The sequence below is a fragment of the Lolium rigidum genome, chromosome 6, assembly GCF_022539505.1.
Source record: "Lolium rigidum isolate FL_2022 chromosome 6, APGP_CSIRO_Lrig_0.1, whole genome shotgun sequence".
NCBI classification, from domain to species: domain Eukaryota; kingdom Viridiplantae; phylum Streptophyta; class Magnoliopsida; order Poales; family Poaceae; genus Lolium; species Lolium rigidum.
This window is the reverse complement of record NC_061513.1, coordinates 2,833,408-2,847,180: the sequence shown is the minus strand read 5'-3', so window position 1 is coordinate 2,847,180 and position 13,773 is coordinate 2,833,408. Positions and strand designations below refer to the sequence as shown.

The 13,773-nt window shown below is 47.1% G+C and overlaps 2 protein-coding genes across 3 annotated transcripts; both read left to right on the top strand.

Annotated features, from left to right (window-relative positions):
* The first annotated feature begins 581 nt into the window (after nt 1-581).
* LOC124661436 (cytochrome P450 72A14-like) lies at nt 582-4,213 on the top strand. 2 transcript variants are annotated; one of them, XM_047199293.1, is made up of 6 exons: nt 582-1,550; nt 1,661-1,884; nt 1,993-2,237; nt 3,188-3,572; nt 3,661-3,984; nt 4,025-4,213. In XM_047199293.1, exons 1-6 carry the CDS (start codon nt 1,223-1,225, stop codon nt 4,127-4,129), a joined length of 1,611 nt encoding a protein of 536 aa, XP_047055249.1. In that variant the 5' UTR covers nt 582-1,222; the 3' UTR covers nt 4,130-4,213. The 2 variants fall into 2 exon arrangements, with proteins under 2 accessions (XP_047055249.1, XP_047055250.1); XM_047199294.1 differs by having other exon boundaries at nt 583-1,550; nt 3,661-4,191.
* Nucleotides 4,214-4,706: 493 nt separating this feature from the next.
* LOC124659147 (cytochrome P450 72A397-like) lies at nt 4,707-6,668 on the top strand. The gene is made up of 5 exons (XM_047197079.1): nt 4,707-5,001; nt 5,108-5,331; nt 5,446-5,690; nt 5,762-6,149; nt 6,240-6,668. The coding sequence occupies exons 1-5, from the start codon at nt 4,707-4,709 to the stop codon at nt 6,666-6,668; spliced, it is 1,581 nt and encodes a 526-aa protein (XP_047053035.1).
* The last annotated feature ends 7,105 nt before the right edge of the window (nt 6,669-13,773 follow it).

The window sequence follows — 13,773 nt, the reverse complement described above, 5'->3', positions numbered from 1 at the left end:
ATGAATATATCGGTGTACTTTTTGAAAAAAAATCTTCCTGTGAATTAGAATCTTTCTAATAAAATCTTTATGCTAATATGAATCAAATGTCATGGCATCTTCACAGGCTGAAGATATGAATGGGCAATCATCTTCTGCAAGTTCACGAAACACGTTTCTCTCTACCTGTATCTCACGATGGTATAATAAAGATCATGACACGGAGAGGAGAAATAATTGTTCAAGATACGAAAATTTATGTCTCCCAAAACATGACCAATTCCGTTGAGTTAGAAGGCAAGCAATGTTCTTGACTTGTCAGAGATAGATAGATTCTCTCAATATAAGAGCATTATTTTCTTCTTGACTGACAACAAATAAAATCTGTTGAAAAGTACACCAAAAAAAGGAATCTAAATGTAAAATGCAACGACAAGTAATGGAATTCACACTTCTCGGTCAACTAACAAAAACTAACCAGAGTTCAGATTGCATATTTGTTCATTCTGTCTGCAATGCAATCAGCATGACTCAGGTTTTTTTTTACAAAGATTGCATTCTGTTAAGGCAGTATATAAATCATGGAATATTCAATCTACAAAACTTGCATATTACCCTATTTTATCAAGGCAACAACATTATGCATAAAATATATGACCACCTAAATTGAGTGTAAAACCATCAGAATATTTTGAAAAATAGAAAAAAAATCTGCAAAAGTACAGAAGCAATGTTTGGAATCTGCATAAAAAGTGCAAAGAGAAGTAATGAAATTAGCACTCCTTTGGCAACTAACACACAAATTGTACTTCTTTTGTTTTATTTTGGCTGCTATGCTATCAGCATGTGTCCATTCTTTTATCAAGATTGCATTCTCTTATGGTACTATATAATTGATGAATATTCAATCTAAGAAACTTAGAGGTTACATATTTTAGGAGCTGTTAGCACAAAATCTTCATTTTTAGCTAAATTTACGAAATAGTACCATTTTCGTTTAAGGACAAAAATCTACCACATTTTTGAAGTTCTGCAAAAATTATTAAAAGTGAAGTAAACACGAATTGACACTGAAACTTTAGATGGGACCACCTGTAAGGGTGTCCCTCTCCTTCGGTCCTCCACCATTTTGACAGAAGCTTGACGCGATGGCACCAGTAGCAAGGTAGTAGGAAAAGTCAAGCCGCCTTGGATGTTTTCTCTCAGTCTATTGCCGTGATACAACTTCCTCGTACAGTGAGGGATGGAATCACCACTGGGCATGGCGGCTCTAGGCTTATCTTTGATACCACCATGGAGCTTTCTCTACGCTCTCGCTCTCGGGGCCCTGGCTTCTCTGTCTCTGTGGTGCGCATGGCGCGTGCTAGCCGGTGCTTGGCTCGGCCCGCAGAGGACGGCCCGGGGCCTGCGGTCCCAGGGCCTCCGCGGCACGACGTACCGCTTCCCCTCCGGCGACATGAAGGAGTATGTGCGGCTCATCGTGGCGGCGTGCTCGGAGCCTATGCCGCTGTCGTCACACGCCGTCACCGCCCGAGTGGTGCCGTTCGACCACGGCGTCGTCAGGGAACATGGTAATCCCTCTCTCTCTCTCTCTCCGTTACCGAGTAAATAATATGGTGATTAATCTCGCCCATGGCGCGTTTGGGAACAATTTTGCTGAGAGATCACATCGGGATTGCAGGTAAGGTTGCTGTGACTTGGTTTGGTCCAGAGCCAAGGGTGGTCGTGACCGACCCTAAACTGTTCCGAGAGATCCTGGCGAACAAGCACGGGCAGTTTGGGAAGCAGAAGTCCATTCTTAGGATCGAGAGACTGTTGGCCAACGGGCTGACCACCCACCAAGGAGAGAAGTGGGTCACCCACCGGAGGATCATCAACCACGCGTTCCATCTCGAGAAGCTCAAGGTGAACACACTGCCCAGCAGTATTCCAGGATGCTAAAACGAGAGGTTGATTAACACCTTACCAAGGTTAGGATTTAGGACGGCTAACATGGGTGATTGGTTTTTGCAGAGGATGTTGCCGGCTTTTGCTGCCTGCTCCGGTGAACTCGTGAGTAGATGGGAAAACTCTGTGGGGTCGAGTGATGCGCAGGAGATTGATGTCTGGCCAGAGTTCCAGAATCTCACGGGTGACGCCATCTCTCGAGTGGCGTTCGGGAGCAGCTTTGGCGAAGGGAGAAAGATCTTCCAGTTGCAATCGGAGCAGGCACAAAATGCTGTCAAGATGGCAAACGTGATGTATATCCCAGGTTACAGGTGAGCTCAACTTGCAGACAGATGCAACTACTCTTAGTGTTCTTCACTCTGTTAGTTCTGTCTCTTGTTTGGGCTAAGGAAGAAAACAGAGAACGACACTTCAAAGGAGCACACACTAGATGCTTTCCTTATCTAGGAGTATTAGCTTTTGTAGCAATCGAATGCTGCACCACTTAGCAACAAATGTCTACTTAATTTAGTAATATGTCAATTCAGTACACAGCCCCGTGTTATGTTTACAGCACACAATTTAGGGCTTGGTAGTTCTCAGCTGAGAACACTTCGTGCTCAGTCAAGTCTTACACCATTCGATTTGCTTCGTGATTTGTGCTAGTCATGAGTTGCAACGTGAGTTGCAACTTTATTTTGATGATATCATCTGACAGACTGAGAACGAAGTTAGTTGTCAGTCGTAGTCACATCCCACAATTTACGTGTGTTGTTCACACTATAGCCTGCACACAACCTATAAGTGCAGGTCACACCATGCTAAAATTACATACATGCTACTCCGACGCTTGTGCATCTATATAGTTCATCATCAAAATTTGAATATCAGATATGTACCCTCCGTCCCAAAATGTAAGGCTTCTAAGGATTGATCAAAAGTCAAACCTTACAAACTTTGATCAAATATTTAGAAAAAAATATTTACATCTACAATATCAAATTGACATATTAAGAAAATATACTTTATGATGAATCTATTGATAATGATTTAGTATTGTAAATATTTATATTTTTATGTATAAACTTGGTCAAACTTTAAAAACATTGACTTTTAACTAATCCTTAGACGCCTTATATTTTGGGACGGAGGGAGTACTATCTTTTAGGGGGGGAGGGGTATGATATGTTTGTGCAACTAAATTGATATCCACTCGTACCACATAATGACACAAACAGCCTCAACTGTGAGTTGCTGATGCTCGTTAATTTTTCTTACACAGGTTCCTACCAACGAAACTAGATAGGAGGATAAAGGCAAACGCCCGTGAGGTTGAAACGCTTCTGAAGGGCATAATCACGAAGAGGGAGAGGGCGATGAGGGACGACCATGCCGACAACGACGATCTACTAGGCGTGATGATGGAGTCCATCATTAAAGAAACCCAAGAAGCTGGAAGCTCCAAGCCGATAATGACCACCGACGACATAGTCGGGGAACTGAAGCTCTTCTATTTTGCAGGCATGGAGACAACCGCGGTGCTGCTCACATGGGCGATGGTCGTGCTAAGCATGCATCCCGAGTGGCAGGACCGTGCGAGGGAGGAGGTTCTGCGCGTCTTTGGAAAGAACCAGCCGGATTCTGAGGGCATAAATCGGCTGAAAGTCGTGAGTACAACAGAGCAGGATTTATACATAGAACTTCTCATTTTAGCTGCTGCTACTCTGCTTATCCCCATCTCCTCTGTTGTTGCAGGTGACAATGATACTACATGAGGTTCTCAGGCTCTACCCACCGATTCTACAGCTTAGCCGGGAGGCGTACGAGGAGACGGAGCTGGGAGGGGTCACGTATCCACCGGGCGTAACATTTGCGCTGCCCATTGTGTCCGTTCACCATGATCCAGATGTGTGGGGAGAAGACGTCGACGAATTCAAGCCGGAGAGATTCGCGGAGGGTGTCGCCGCCGCGTCCAAGGACTCGCCGGCGTTCTTCCCGTTCGGCTGGGGTCCGCGGATCTGTGTCGGGCAGAACTTTGCGTTACTGGAGGCCAAGATGGGACTGAGCATGATCCTGCAGCTCTTCTTGTTCGAGCTCTCGCCGACTTACGCGCATGCGCCGTGCCCGGTCTCTACTCTGCAGCCCCAGCACGGGGCGCAGATTAAGTTCACGAAACTCTGAACACCTTATTATAACATCCATAGACGGATGGAGTAGCAGCTAGCAGGGATTATGTATATAGTGGTTTTCTTAGAGAATATTGGAAATGTTAAAGCGGAAATCCACTTTGACCATAAAAAATGTCCCTTTCCCACAAAACTTTGTGTGTGCATATGTCATGTTAAAATGTACACCCTGAAATTTGTTTTGGATTTTTAATCATTTAAAATGTATTTCTTCTTATAATATATGCATCTACACCTATGAGGCAAAACATCACGTCCCATTTCATTCTGTCGCATCTAAACCTGTTGTAGTGAACGCTCTTGGTTATAAAATGTTCAGGTCCCGATCAGAAAAGATAAATCTATGAGCCGAAACATCACATCCCATTTCATTCTGTTTATTTTCTCCTTTAGGCTGACATCGTCAACGGGATACATACTCAATTACGGCAGAAGCATGTCACCAGAATCAGCAGTATTCGATCAGCTGCAGCGCGATGCTTCGGTTACTCCATCAAAACACTATACTATCCTCACGTTTCCTATAAGTTTGCCGCTCTGCATAGCACAGCTTCATCCTCCTACCAGTGACCTCTTCTTGCCCTACAACGAAGTGCTTCAGAGCTCGGCTCAGCCATGTCGATCGGAGCAGTGCTGCTGTCGCAGCCGTGGAGATTGATTTTTTCGCTGGGAGCGCTGGTGGCTCTGTGGTGGACCTGGCGGGTGCTGGAGATGGCCTGGATCAGCCCGCGGAGGCTGGGCCGAGCCCTGCGGGCCCAGGGCCTCCGCGGCACGGCGTACCGCTTCCCGTTCGGCGACCTGAAGGAGTTCGCGCGGCTGGTCGGCGTGGCACGATCGAAGCCCATGCCGCTGTCGCACGACATCTCGCCACGCGTGAACCCTCTCTACCACAACGTGATCAAAGAACACGGTAAGTAATTTCCTCTTTATTACAGGACGACTGGTGAGTACAGATATGGTACTCGATTGATCATTGTTCTGAGCCCGTGCGAAACTCGAGAAATCTGAAATTGCAGGGAAGATTTCGGTGACGTGGTTCGGCCCGACGCCGAGGGTGATCGTCAACGATCCTAAACTGGTGGGGGAAATACTGACCAACAAGCATGGTCACTTCCGGAAACGCAAGTTCACTAATGGCATCGTCAAGCGGCTGGCTAACGGGCTCGTCAGCCACGAAGGCGAGAAATGGGCCGCTCACCGGAAGATCATCAACCCCGCCTTCCATGTCGAGAAATTAAAGGTCGGTATAATAAGCACAAGAAAACTAGCTTGTTCGGTTGTTCCTTTTGGTAACTTTGAAATTCCAAGAGTCGTGCGTCTGGATAGTTTGTCTGAATGCCTGGTTCCTCCGCAGAAAATGCTGCCTGCTTTTGTCGCATGCTGCAACGACCTGGTAACCAGATGGGAGGATCACGTCGGGGTTAACGAGACGAAGGAGATTGATGTCTGGCCGGAGTTTCAGAACCTCACCGGCGACGTGATCTCCCGTGCAGCGTTCGGCAGCAGCTTCAGCGAGGGGAGGAGGATTTTCCAAATACAGTCGGAGCAGGCCCGAAATGTAGTGAAGATGGTGAACTCTCTGTACCTCCCAGGTTTCAGGTGACCCTTCCTTCTCTGTCTCTGATTGCTGCGCCTTATCTACGTGTTCCTCATAATATTGTTTTCCGCAGATTCATACCGATGCAGCTCAACCGAAGGATGAAGGCAAATACGATCGAGGTGGAAGCGCTGCTGGCAGGCATAGTCGGCAAGAGGGAGAAGGCCATGAAAGAAGGCAATAGTGCCAGCAACGAGGACCTGCTGGGCGCGCTGATGGAGTGCAACATCGCGGAGACCAAAGAGGCGGGAACCGCCAAGCCCATCATGACCATGGACGACATAATCGGCGAGCTCAAGCTCTTCTACTTCGCCGGGATGGACACCACGGCCGTGCTGCTCACCTGGACAATGGTCGCGCTGAGCATGCACCCCGAGTGGCAGGACCGCGCCAGGGAGGAGGTCCAGCGAGTCTTCGGGGACAGCCAGCCGGACTTCGATGGCATAAGCCAATTAAAAATTGTGAGTGCTCAAGACAACCCAAAACTTGTGCAAACCTGTAGATTTCATGTAGATTCGAAGCGCATGGTTCTGACATTGTTGGGCGTGCAGGTGGCTATGATTCTGTACGAGGTTCTCCGGTTGTACCCGCCGGTGGTACAGTTTGACCGGCAGACCTACGAGGAGGTCGAGCTGGGCGGTGTCAGGTACCCGCCCGGGGTGACCCTCTCGCTGCCGATCGTTTTCCTCCACCATGACCCAGATGTGTGGGGAGAAGACGCCGACGAGTTCAGGCCGGAGAGGTTCGCGGAGGGGATCTCCAAGGCGTCCAAGAACGGCTCCCGCGCCTTCTTCCCGTTCGGCTGGGGCCCGCGGATTTGCGTCGGCCAGAACTTCGCGCTGGTCGAGGCCAAGATGGCGTTGAGCAAGATATTGCAGCGCTTCTCCTTCGGCCTGTCGCCGTCCTACATGCACGCGCCGTTCCCTGTCTCCACTCTGCAGCCTGATCATGGCGCGCAGATCATGCTCAAGAAGCTCTAGTTGCATGTGACCTTTTAGAATTTCAATCTTTCGTTGCCAGGAAATTACCCTTGTTCCATTCACCTCAAAAACGCAGGCAGTTGGATCAAAACGATATGTTGAGTTGTTGGCAGATGAAGATGAGGCAAAGAACATATCTAGAACTCCCGGTTGTTATGTACTCCGAGTGCACCCACGTTATTTCAGCTATTTAAACTTTGCTAAAATTGTGAAATGGTTTTTTTTCTCGAACACACGCTTTGTTAGAGAAAATTGCAAATAAAGCGTTTAAAATGCAGCCATGTAGCAACCCTACAAAAAGCAAAAAAAGAAAAGGAAAAGGGAAAAAACATAAATAAAGAAGGAAAAACAACTATACAAGGCTAACATGTATTACATGTATCTATATGTAACAAACATTCTAAACCAACCTCGTTACTATCGCACCACCTTCGATCTCGTAGCAAAATGCATGACTTGATGTCTCCATAAGAGCCACTATACAAGGCTAACATGTATTACATGTATCTATATGTAACAAACATTCTAAACCAAACTCGTTACTATCGCACCACCTTCGATCTCGTAGCAAGAGGCATGACTTGATGTCTCCATAAGAGCCACTATATGTAGCATGAATTCGAATTAATTGATCTAAGAAAACTCTATTGTCGAAGTTGAATCAATTGCGAGAATGGGATCATATTGTCCAAGTCGAAGCCGCAAAAACCATAGATCCAACACTCGAACTTTCCACAGATGTGGTGATTTCTGTAGCATACAAGCGCAGCACATCGGAGACAAACTCAGGCTTCAGATGGAGAGACCATATGTGCCGCTTGTTTGCTTGTATTATGAGCGCGTTTGGTAGCCTGGCCCCACCTTGGCTTGCATTGGTCCAGAAAATTTCGGCCCGTTTGATTGCCTCGCCTCGCCCACGTTGCTGCACGGACCGGATATTAAAGCACCCTCAGGCCAGACCTTTGAGGAACGCTTAGATCGGCCGTTTCCAGCGAGTCACCCAAATCTCGCACGAAGCTGATGCAAAAGGGAATCTTCGGCGTACGCGCGGGGATGAGGAGGGAGATGGCGGGAGCCGCGGCGCATATCGACGAAAAGCGAAAAGGGGGCGGGAAGGATTTCATCACCTCCCGCCGCGCCCCATCGCCTATTTCTACCCCCTCCTCCACTCTCCCCCCCAAATTGTGAGCTCCTTCTCCCGTCGGCAAGCAGGTAAGAGGTGCACAGATCTGCGGTAGGCGATGGTGGCAGCGGCAGCGCCGACTGCATCTGGGCGGCTTCATCTTCTTCCTTATGCAACACTTCTTCACCTCCGGCGATGACTGTAAGGATTCCCTCACCCCGGTACCTCGGTTATATTTTGATCTCGGTTAGGAGTTGTCAGATCTTAGCTAGGGTTTGATCTTGTTGCAGGGGTTAGTCCCGATTATGCTGAGTTATCATGATCTTGCTAGGGTGCCACATTTTCCATTCCTTGTTTGTCCCAAATGTGTTGAGTTATCATGATCTTGTTAGGGTTTATGGTGTCCACAGCTGCAACGTATTGCTTGTCTGATTTAGGATGATGTTGGTATGGTTTGTGTTGTCCACTTTAGCTATGGCTTTGCTCCCAAGTATATTCACGTTATATGTACTACGATGCGTGTAGGAATCCTTCGGTGATGACTTTAGCCATACGCTTGTCTGCATTGGGGCTCTCAGATCCCTTCGCAAGTTGCCGATTCACAACCCCTCTATGAGTCCAAGGTGGCGGTCACCCCTGTGCCGACCCTCAATGTGCATGTGTCTGACCTAGTGGCTCAGGTAGCGGCAGAGGTGGCGGCGAGGTTGGCCTCCACAAAGAAGAACAAGAACCGCAGCGACGCGGCCAAGGCCTCAAGGCAAACGCGACCATGAAATGGCTTCCCTTCATGTCCAGCTTCGTGTTGGAGAAGATGTGCGCCTTGATGAAGAACGGATTGAGAACTGACAAAAGATTCAAGGAAGTCCATCTGACTGCTGTGGTGAAGGCTCTGTTTGAACACTGTGGTCTAGACGTTAGATCCACTCAGGTGTACAACCACCCGAGGAAGAAGCGGCAGAGGTGGCTCACCAATAGCAGGCTCCGCGATCTAAGCGGGTCTCAGTGGTGCGATGATACCAAAGACATCATCCTTGAGGCTGAGCACTACCGCGGGCACATCGCGGTGAGCATGCTCTATCCACCTCACTAACTCTTTTCATCACCGACGTGCACAACTAACATCATTGTCCCTTCATATCGTAGGAACACCCAAAGGATGCGGAGTACCTGAATGTGCCCATTGCAAACTACAATGAGATGAAAGCCATCTTCTCTTTCGGCCTCGCCACCGACAAGTACGCCATGGGATCCAGTGAGCCCTTGGGCACGACTGCAGCTACGCCTTCACCTGAGGATGCTGAAACCCAGGAGTCTGACACGTTCATCCTCGATGGGCCACCCGAGAAGGCTGTCGACGCGCCTGACAAGGCGAACACCGGCAAGAGGAAGAGAGGTGTCTTCACCGCCGATGAGTTGGTGGCCTTCACCAGAATGATTGTTGCTGTGAAGGACGTCGCACAGGCCATCCAGGACAACAAGCACACATACATGCACCTTGACATGTATAATGTGGTCATCAACATGCTTGGCTTCACCGAGGAGGATCTCATGGCGACGCTGAGCTACCTCATCGACCACAAGGCCCAGGGTTGCAGCTTTGTGGGCATGATCGAGCCACACCACGTCCTCTGGCTAAGGAACTACCTTGCCAATTACCACTACAAGCTGTAGTGGTGTCCTTGAGGGCATGATTTAGGAGATGCATGCATGGAGATGAGAGCATCTCCAGCAGAGGCGCCAAATCGCCGCGCGTTGTGTCCTCATTTAGCGTGTTGCGGACATTTCTCCTCCACCGGAAGTGCTAGATAGCCGCGCGCCAAAAACAGAAAACTTTGCCGATGCGCTAAAATGCAGCGTGCGGGCACCAGCGCAAACAGATTTCTCAAAGAACAATATGATCAACAAGGTCAAACAAACCCAAATAATACAACAAATATTACAATTGTTCACCAACAAATACAAAAAATTGTTTTCATCATCAATACAACAAATGTTTTGCAATGAATGAACAAACAAACAAATAAATTTGCACTATTGTTGGCCATTCCATTTCCACCACTCCTCAATGAGATCTTTTTCAAGCTCAAGATGTGCTTCACTAGACCGAATGGATGATATGATGCGATGAAACGTGCCACCCTATGTTCTCTCCTATGCACTTGCACAGGTACTCCCATCAAGTCAAAACCGGATTAGTCCACATCTTTGCCACGATTGTCTTCTATGATCATGTTATGTATGATGAGACAAGTGGTCAAGATGTACCAAAGGCAATCTTGGTCCCAAAATCTAGCCGGTACTCTCACAATTAATAGAAATTTGGGCTTGAAAAATCTCAAATGCTCTCTCCACATCTTTCCTAGCCACCGCTTGTCCACTCTGATATTTGGTTTCTTTCTTACCAGAGGGTTTAACCACCGGCTTCACAAATGTTTGTCATTTTGGGTAGATGTCGTCGGAAATATAGTAGCCATAGTTGTACTTGTGCCCATTGCTTCATACTCCACTTATGGCCCTTCATGCAATGCAATCATGTTCATAAGTGGTGATCGTTGAATAACATTGATGTCATTGCATGACCCGGGCATTCCAAAAAAAGGATGCCAAATCCAAGTCTCACAATCTTCCATGGCTTCAAGGATGATATTAGAATCTTTCTTATGCCCGTTGAATTGTCCATGCCAAGCCGCAGGATAATTCTTCCAATTCCAGTGTATACAATTAATAGAGCCAAGCATTCCTCGAAACCCCCGAGCTTTGTTCTCCTCTGTAACATCCCAAATTTCAAATCAATGAGAAATGGTGGTTTCCAAAATTTCAAATTTTAGACCTAACAAAAACTTTGATTTGCATATAGCGCTATCCGTAAGGTTTGTGCATTATTGTATGAGATTGCCATGATGTTTGTGTGTGTGCTTATGCTTACCACCTAAAACCCTAACTTTTATCCTTTGAAGATCACAAAGAAATCCTAGAGGAAGAAAAAAATAGAAAACAGAAAAATCACAAAACCCTCACATATGATTTATGCCATTTTTGAAAATATTCAACCTAGGCCAATTTGGCTTGTGCCATTAGTTGTAGAATGTTACTAAACACTTATAAACACTTTTGGAATCAAAGAAACTCAAATCAAATAAAATTTGAATGCAAATTGTGCTCACATGCACTAATGGTCAAAACTGCCAATTTTAACATGATGCCTACTTTGAGCCTCTGTATTTAGAGATTCTTAAACCAAACAAATCCAACTCTTTGCACCTCATCCAAGACCACATCAAGGTGAACAACTTTGGTAAAGCACACCCCTGCAAATTCTTGCTAAATTCAAAGTTATGCTCAAGCAAAGTTGGAACTTTTAAGCAGATTCAAGATGGTACCAAATTTGAAATTTCACAAACCAATTCCATTTTGCACCCCACCACCACCATTGTGTACCAAATATTATATGAAACAACTCCACCAAAATTCAAAAATTTCCTTCTTGCGGCCATCGTGTCGAACACTTGGTGGGCAGAAATCAGATGAAATCAAAATCACTATTTCAAATAGTGTTCTGGCCCAAATTTGATATCCACTTGATCTCACCTTGTCTCCTTGTCCCCTCCAACACAATGACTCTACTGCCTAACCCTAGACAAGGCAATGCCATGCCCATGCCGGCCATGCCTTGCATACATCATGCCCTCCCTAGCCCCTCTCACTTCTAGCCGTGCCAACCATGTCCTGCTGTTTCCCCTTGCTCTACTGAGCATGCCTGGGCTAGCCTTGGCCGGAGAGGAGCACCGCAGCGACCGGAACACACCGTGCCCACGACGTCCAGAGCATGCCAGGGTTGGCATGGGCGCCGCCCACGGGCGCGCCAGTACACGCGTCGCCCCGTTGATCATGACCTCGCCTAGACCCCCTCTTCTGCCCTGAGCATCGCCACAGTACCAGGAACCCACCAGACACCTCCTTGTCCCCGACCGTGGCCCGCCGTCGCTGGAGACGAAACCAAATCCCGCCACGGCCGCGTAGAACACCGCATGGTCCCGACCACGTTAGGCACCGCCCAACCGCGCCATTGCCGCCAGGAGGACCGCCAGGACGTGCTTGCGGTGACCCAGCATACCACTGCATGTTGTAGTATACAAGTCGTTGATATGATCTTTGTGAAGGGACTTCTTCACAAATTGCCATATCCCTCAGAGTGGTACAACAGAAACATTGCAGGTCATAACACTCCATATATTATTACAAACATTGTCTTAACAAGTTGGTATTCTCACGAGTCCTATGAGAACACCTTAAGATACTACTTAAGTACGATTACAACTCACAACTATAGATGAAAGAGCTCAACAACTTATTTAGGTAAGTTCTACGTTGCTCGGCTCTATGATGCTAGGGTATATCACTACTCCTCCACCTCCGTGTCATCGGGTCCGTAGACTATTCCATAGTCTACTCCTTCAACTCCGACGGTAAGATCAGGTTCCTCGTAGACCAGCTCGTAGCTTCCTTCCGGTGCTCCATCGTTGATGGCCTCCACTTCCGGATCACAGTCTAGCAAGGGTGTCGAAAGAAAGTGAGTACAGAGGTACTCATCAAGTTCTAAAAGAGTAAAAGGTGTGTGATGCACTAGCTATGACCATTGATCAGGAAATCGCAGGTCAATGCATGTTTTGCAATCATTTCTTCAAAAGGTTGCTTTTATTATGAAAACTATGCCCGTCGGTCTTCACGGAGTTGACCGGAACTTCGTGGAGTTCCTTTCTGCCGCGTTCGCGGTCCCTTCCCGGAACAAGGAGTGACAGCCACAATTTGATACACTCTGCAGAGGTGCGTTACTTTTCCCACAAGAGATCCCACCCTTTTTGCAATCCGCAGGGACTTGCCCCCGTTCACACTTCCTTTGGTGTGAGGTGATGGCATGTAACTCACACGTTCGTTGGGAACCCCAAGAGGAAGGTATGATGCGCACAGCAGCAAGTTTTCCCTCAGAAAGAAACCAAGGTTTATCGAACCAGGAGGAGCCAAGAAGCACGTCGAAGGTTGATGGCGGCGGGATGTAGTGCGGCGCAACACCGGGGATTCGGCGCCAACGTGGAACCTGCACAACACAACCAAAGTACTTTGCCCCAACGAAACGAGTGAGGTTGTCAATCTCACCGGCTTGTTGTAACAAAGGATTAGATGTATAGTGTGGATGATGATTGTTTGCAAAGAACGAGTAAAGAACAATAGCAGCAGATTTGTATTTCGGATGTAAAGAATGGACCGGGGTCCACGAGTTCACTAGAGGTGTCTCTCCCATAAGATAGCATGTTGGGTGAACAAATTACGGTCGGGCAATTGACAAATAAAGAGAGCATGACAATGCACATACATGATATGATGAATATTGTGAGATTTAATTGGGCATTACGACAAAGTACATAGACCGCTATCCGGCATGCATCTATGCCTAAAAAGTCCACCTTCGGGTTATCATCCGAACCCCTTCCGGTATTAAGTTGCAAAACAACGAGACAATTGCATTAAGTATGGTACGTAATGTAATCAATAACTACATCCTCGGACATAGCATCAATGTTTTATCCCTAGTGGCAACAGCACATCCACAACCTTAGAACTTTACGTCACTTGTCCCAGATTTAATGGAGGCATGAACCCACTATCGAGCATAAATACTCCCTCTTGGAGTTAAGAGCAAAAACTTGGCCGGAGCCTCTACTAATAACGGAGAGCATGCAAGATCATAAACAACACATAGGTAATAGATTGATAATCAACATAACATAGTATTCTCTATCCATCGGATCCCGACAAACACAACGTATAGAATTACAGATAGATGATCTTGATCATGTTAGGCAGCTCACAAGATCCAACAATGAAGCACATGAGGAGAAGACAACCATCTAGCTACTGCTATGGACCCATAGTCCGAGGGGTGAACTACTCACTCATCACTCCGGAGGCGACCATGGCGGTGAA

Coding starts and splice junctions, on each gene's coding strand:
- LOC124661436 (XM_047199293.1), top strand. CDS start 1,223: ATGGAATCACCACTGGGCATGGCGGCTCTAGGCTTATCTTTGATACCA. Junction 1,551..1,660: donor CGGCGTCGTCAGGGAACATG/GTAATCCCTCTC, acceptor TCGGGATTGCAG/GTAAGGTTGCTGTGACTTGG. Junction 3,573..3,660: donor GCATAAATCGGCTGAAAGTC/GTGAGTACAACA, acceptor CTGTTGTTGCAG/GTGACAATGATACTACATGA.
- LOC124659147 (XM_047197079.1), top strand. CDS start 4,707: ATGTCGATCGGAGCAGTGCTGCTGTCGCAGCCGTGGAGATTGATTTTT. Junction 5,002..5,107: donor CAACGTGATCAAAGAACACG/GTAAGTAATTTC, acceptor CTGAAATTGCAG/GGAAGATTTCGGTGACGTGG. Junction 5,332..5,445: donor TCCATGTCGAGAAATTAAAG/GTCGGTATAATA, acceptor GTTCCTCCGCAG/AAAATGCTGCCTGCTTTTGT.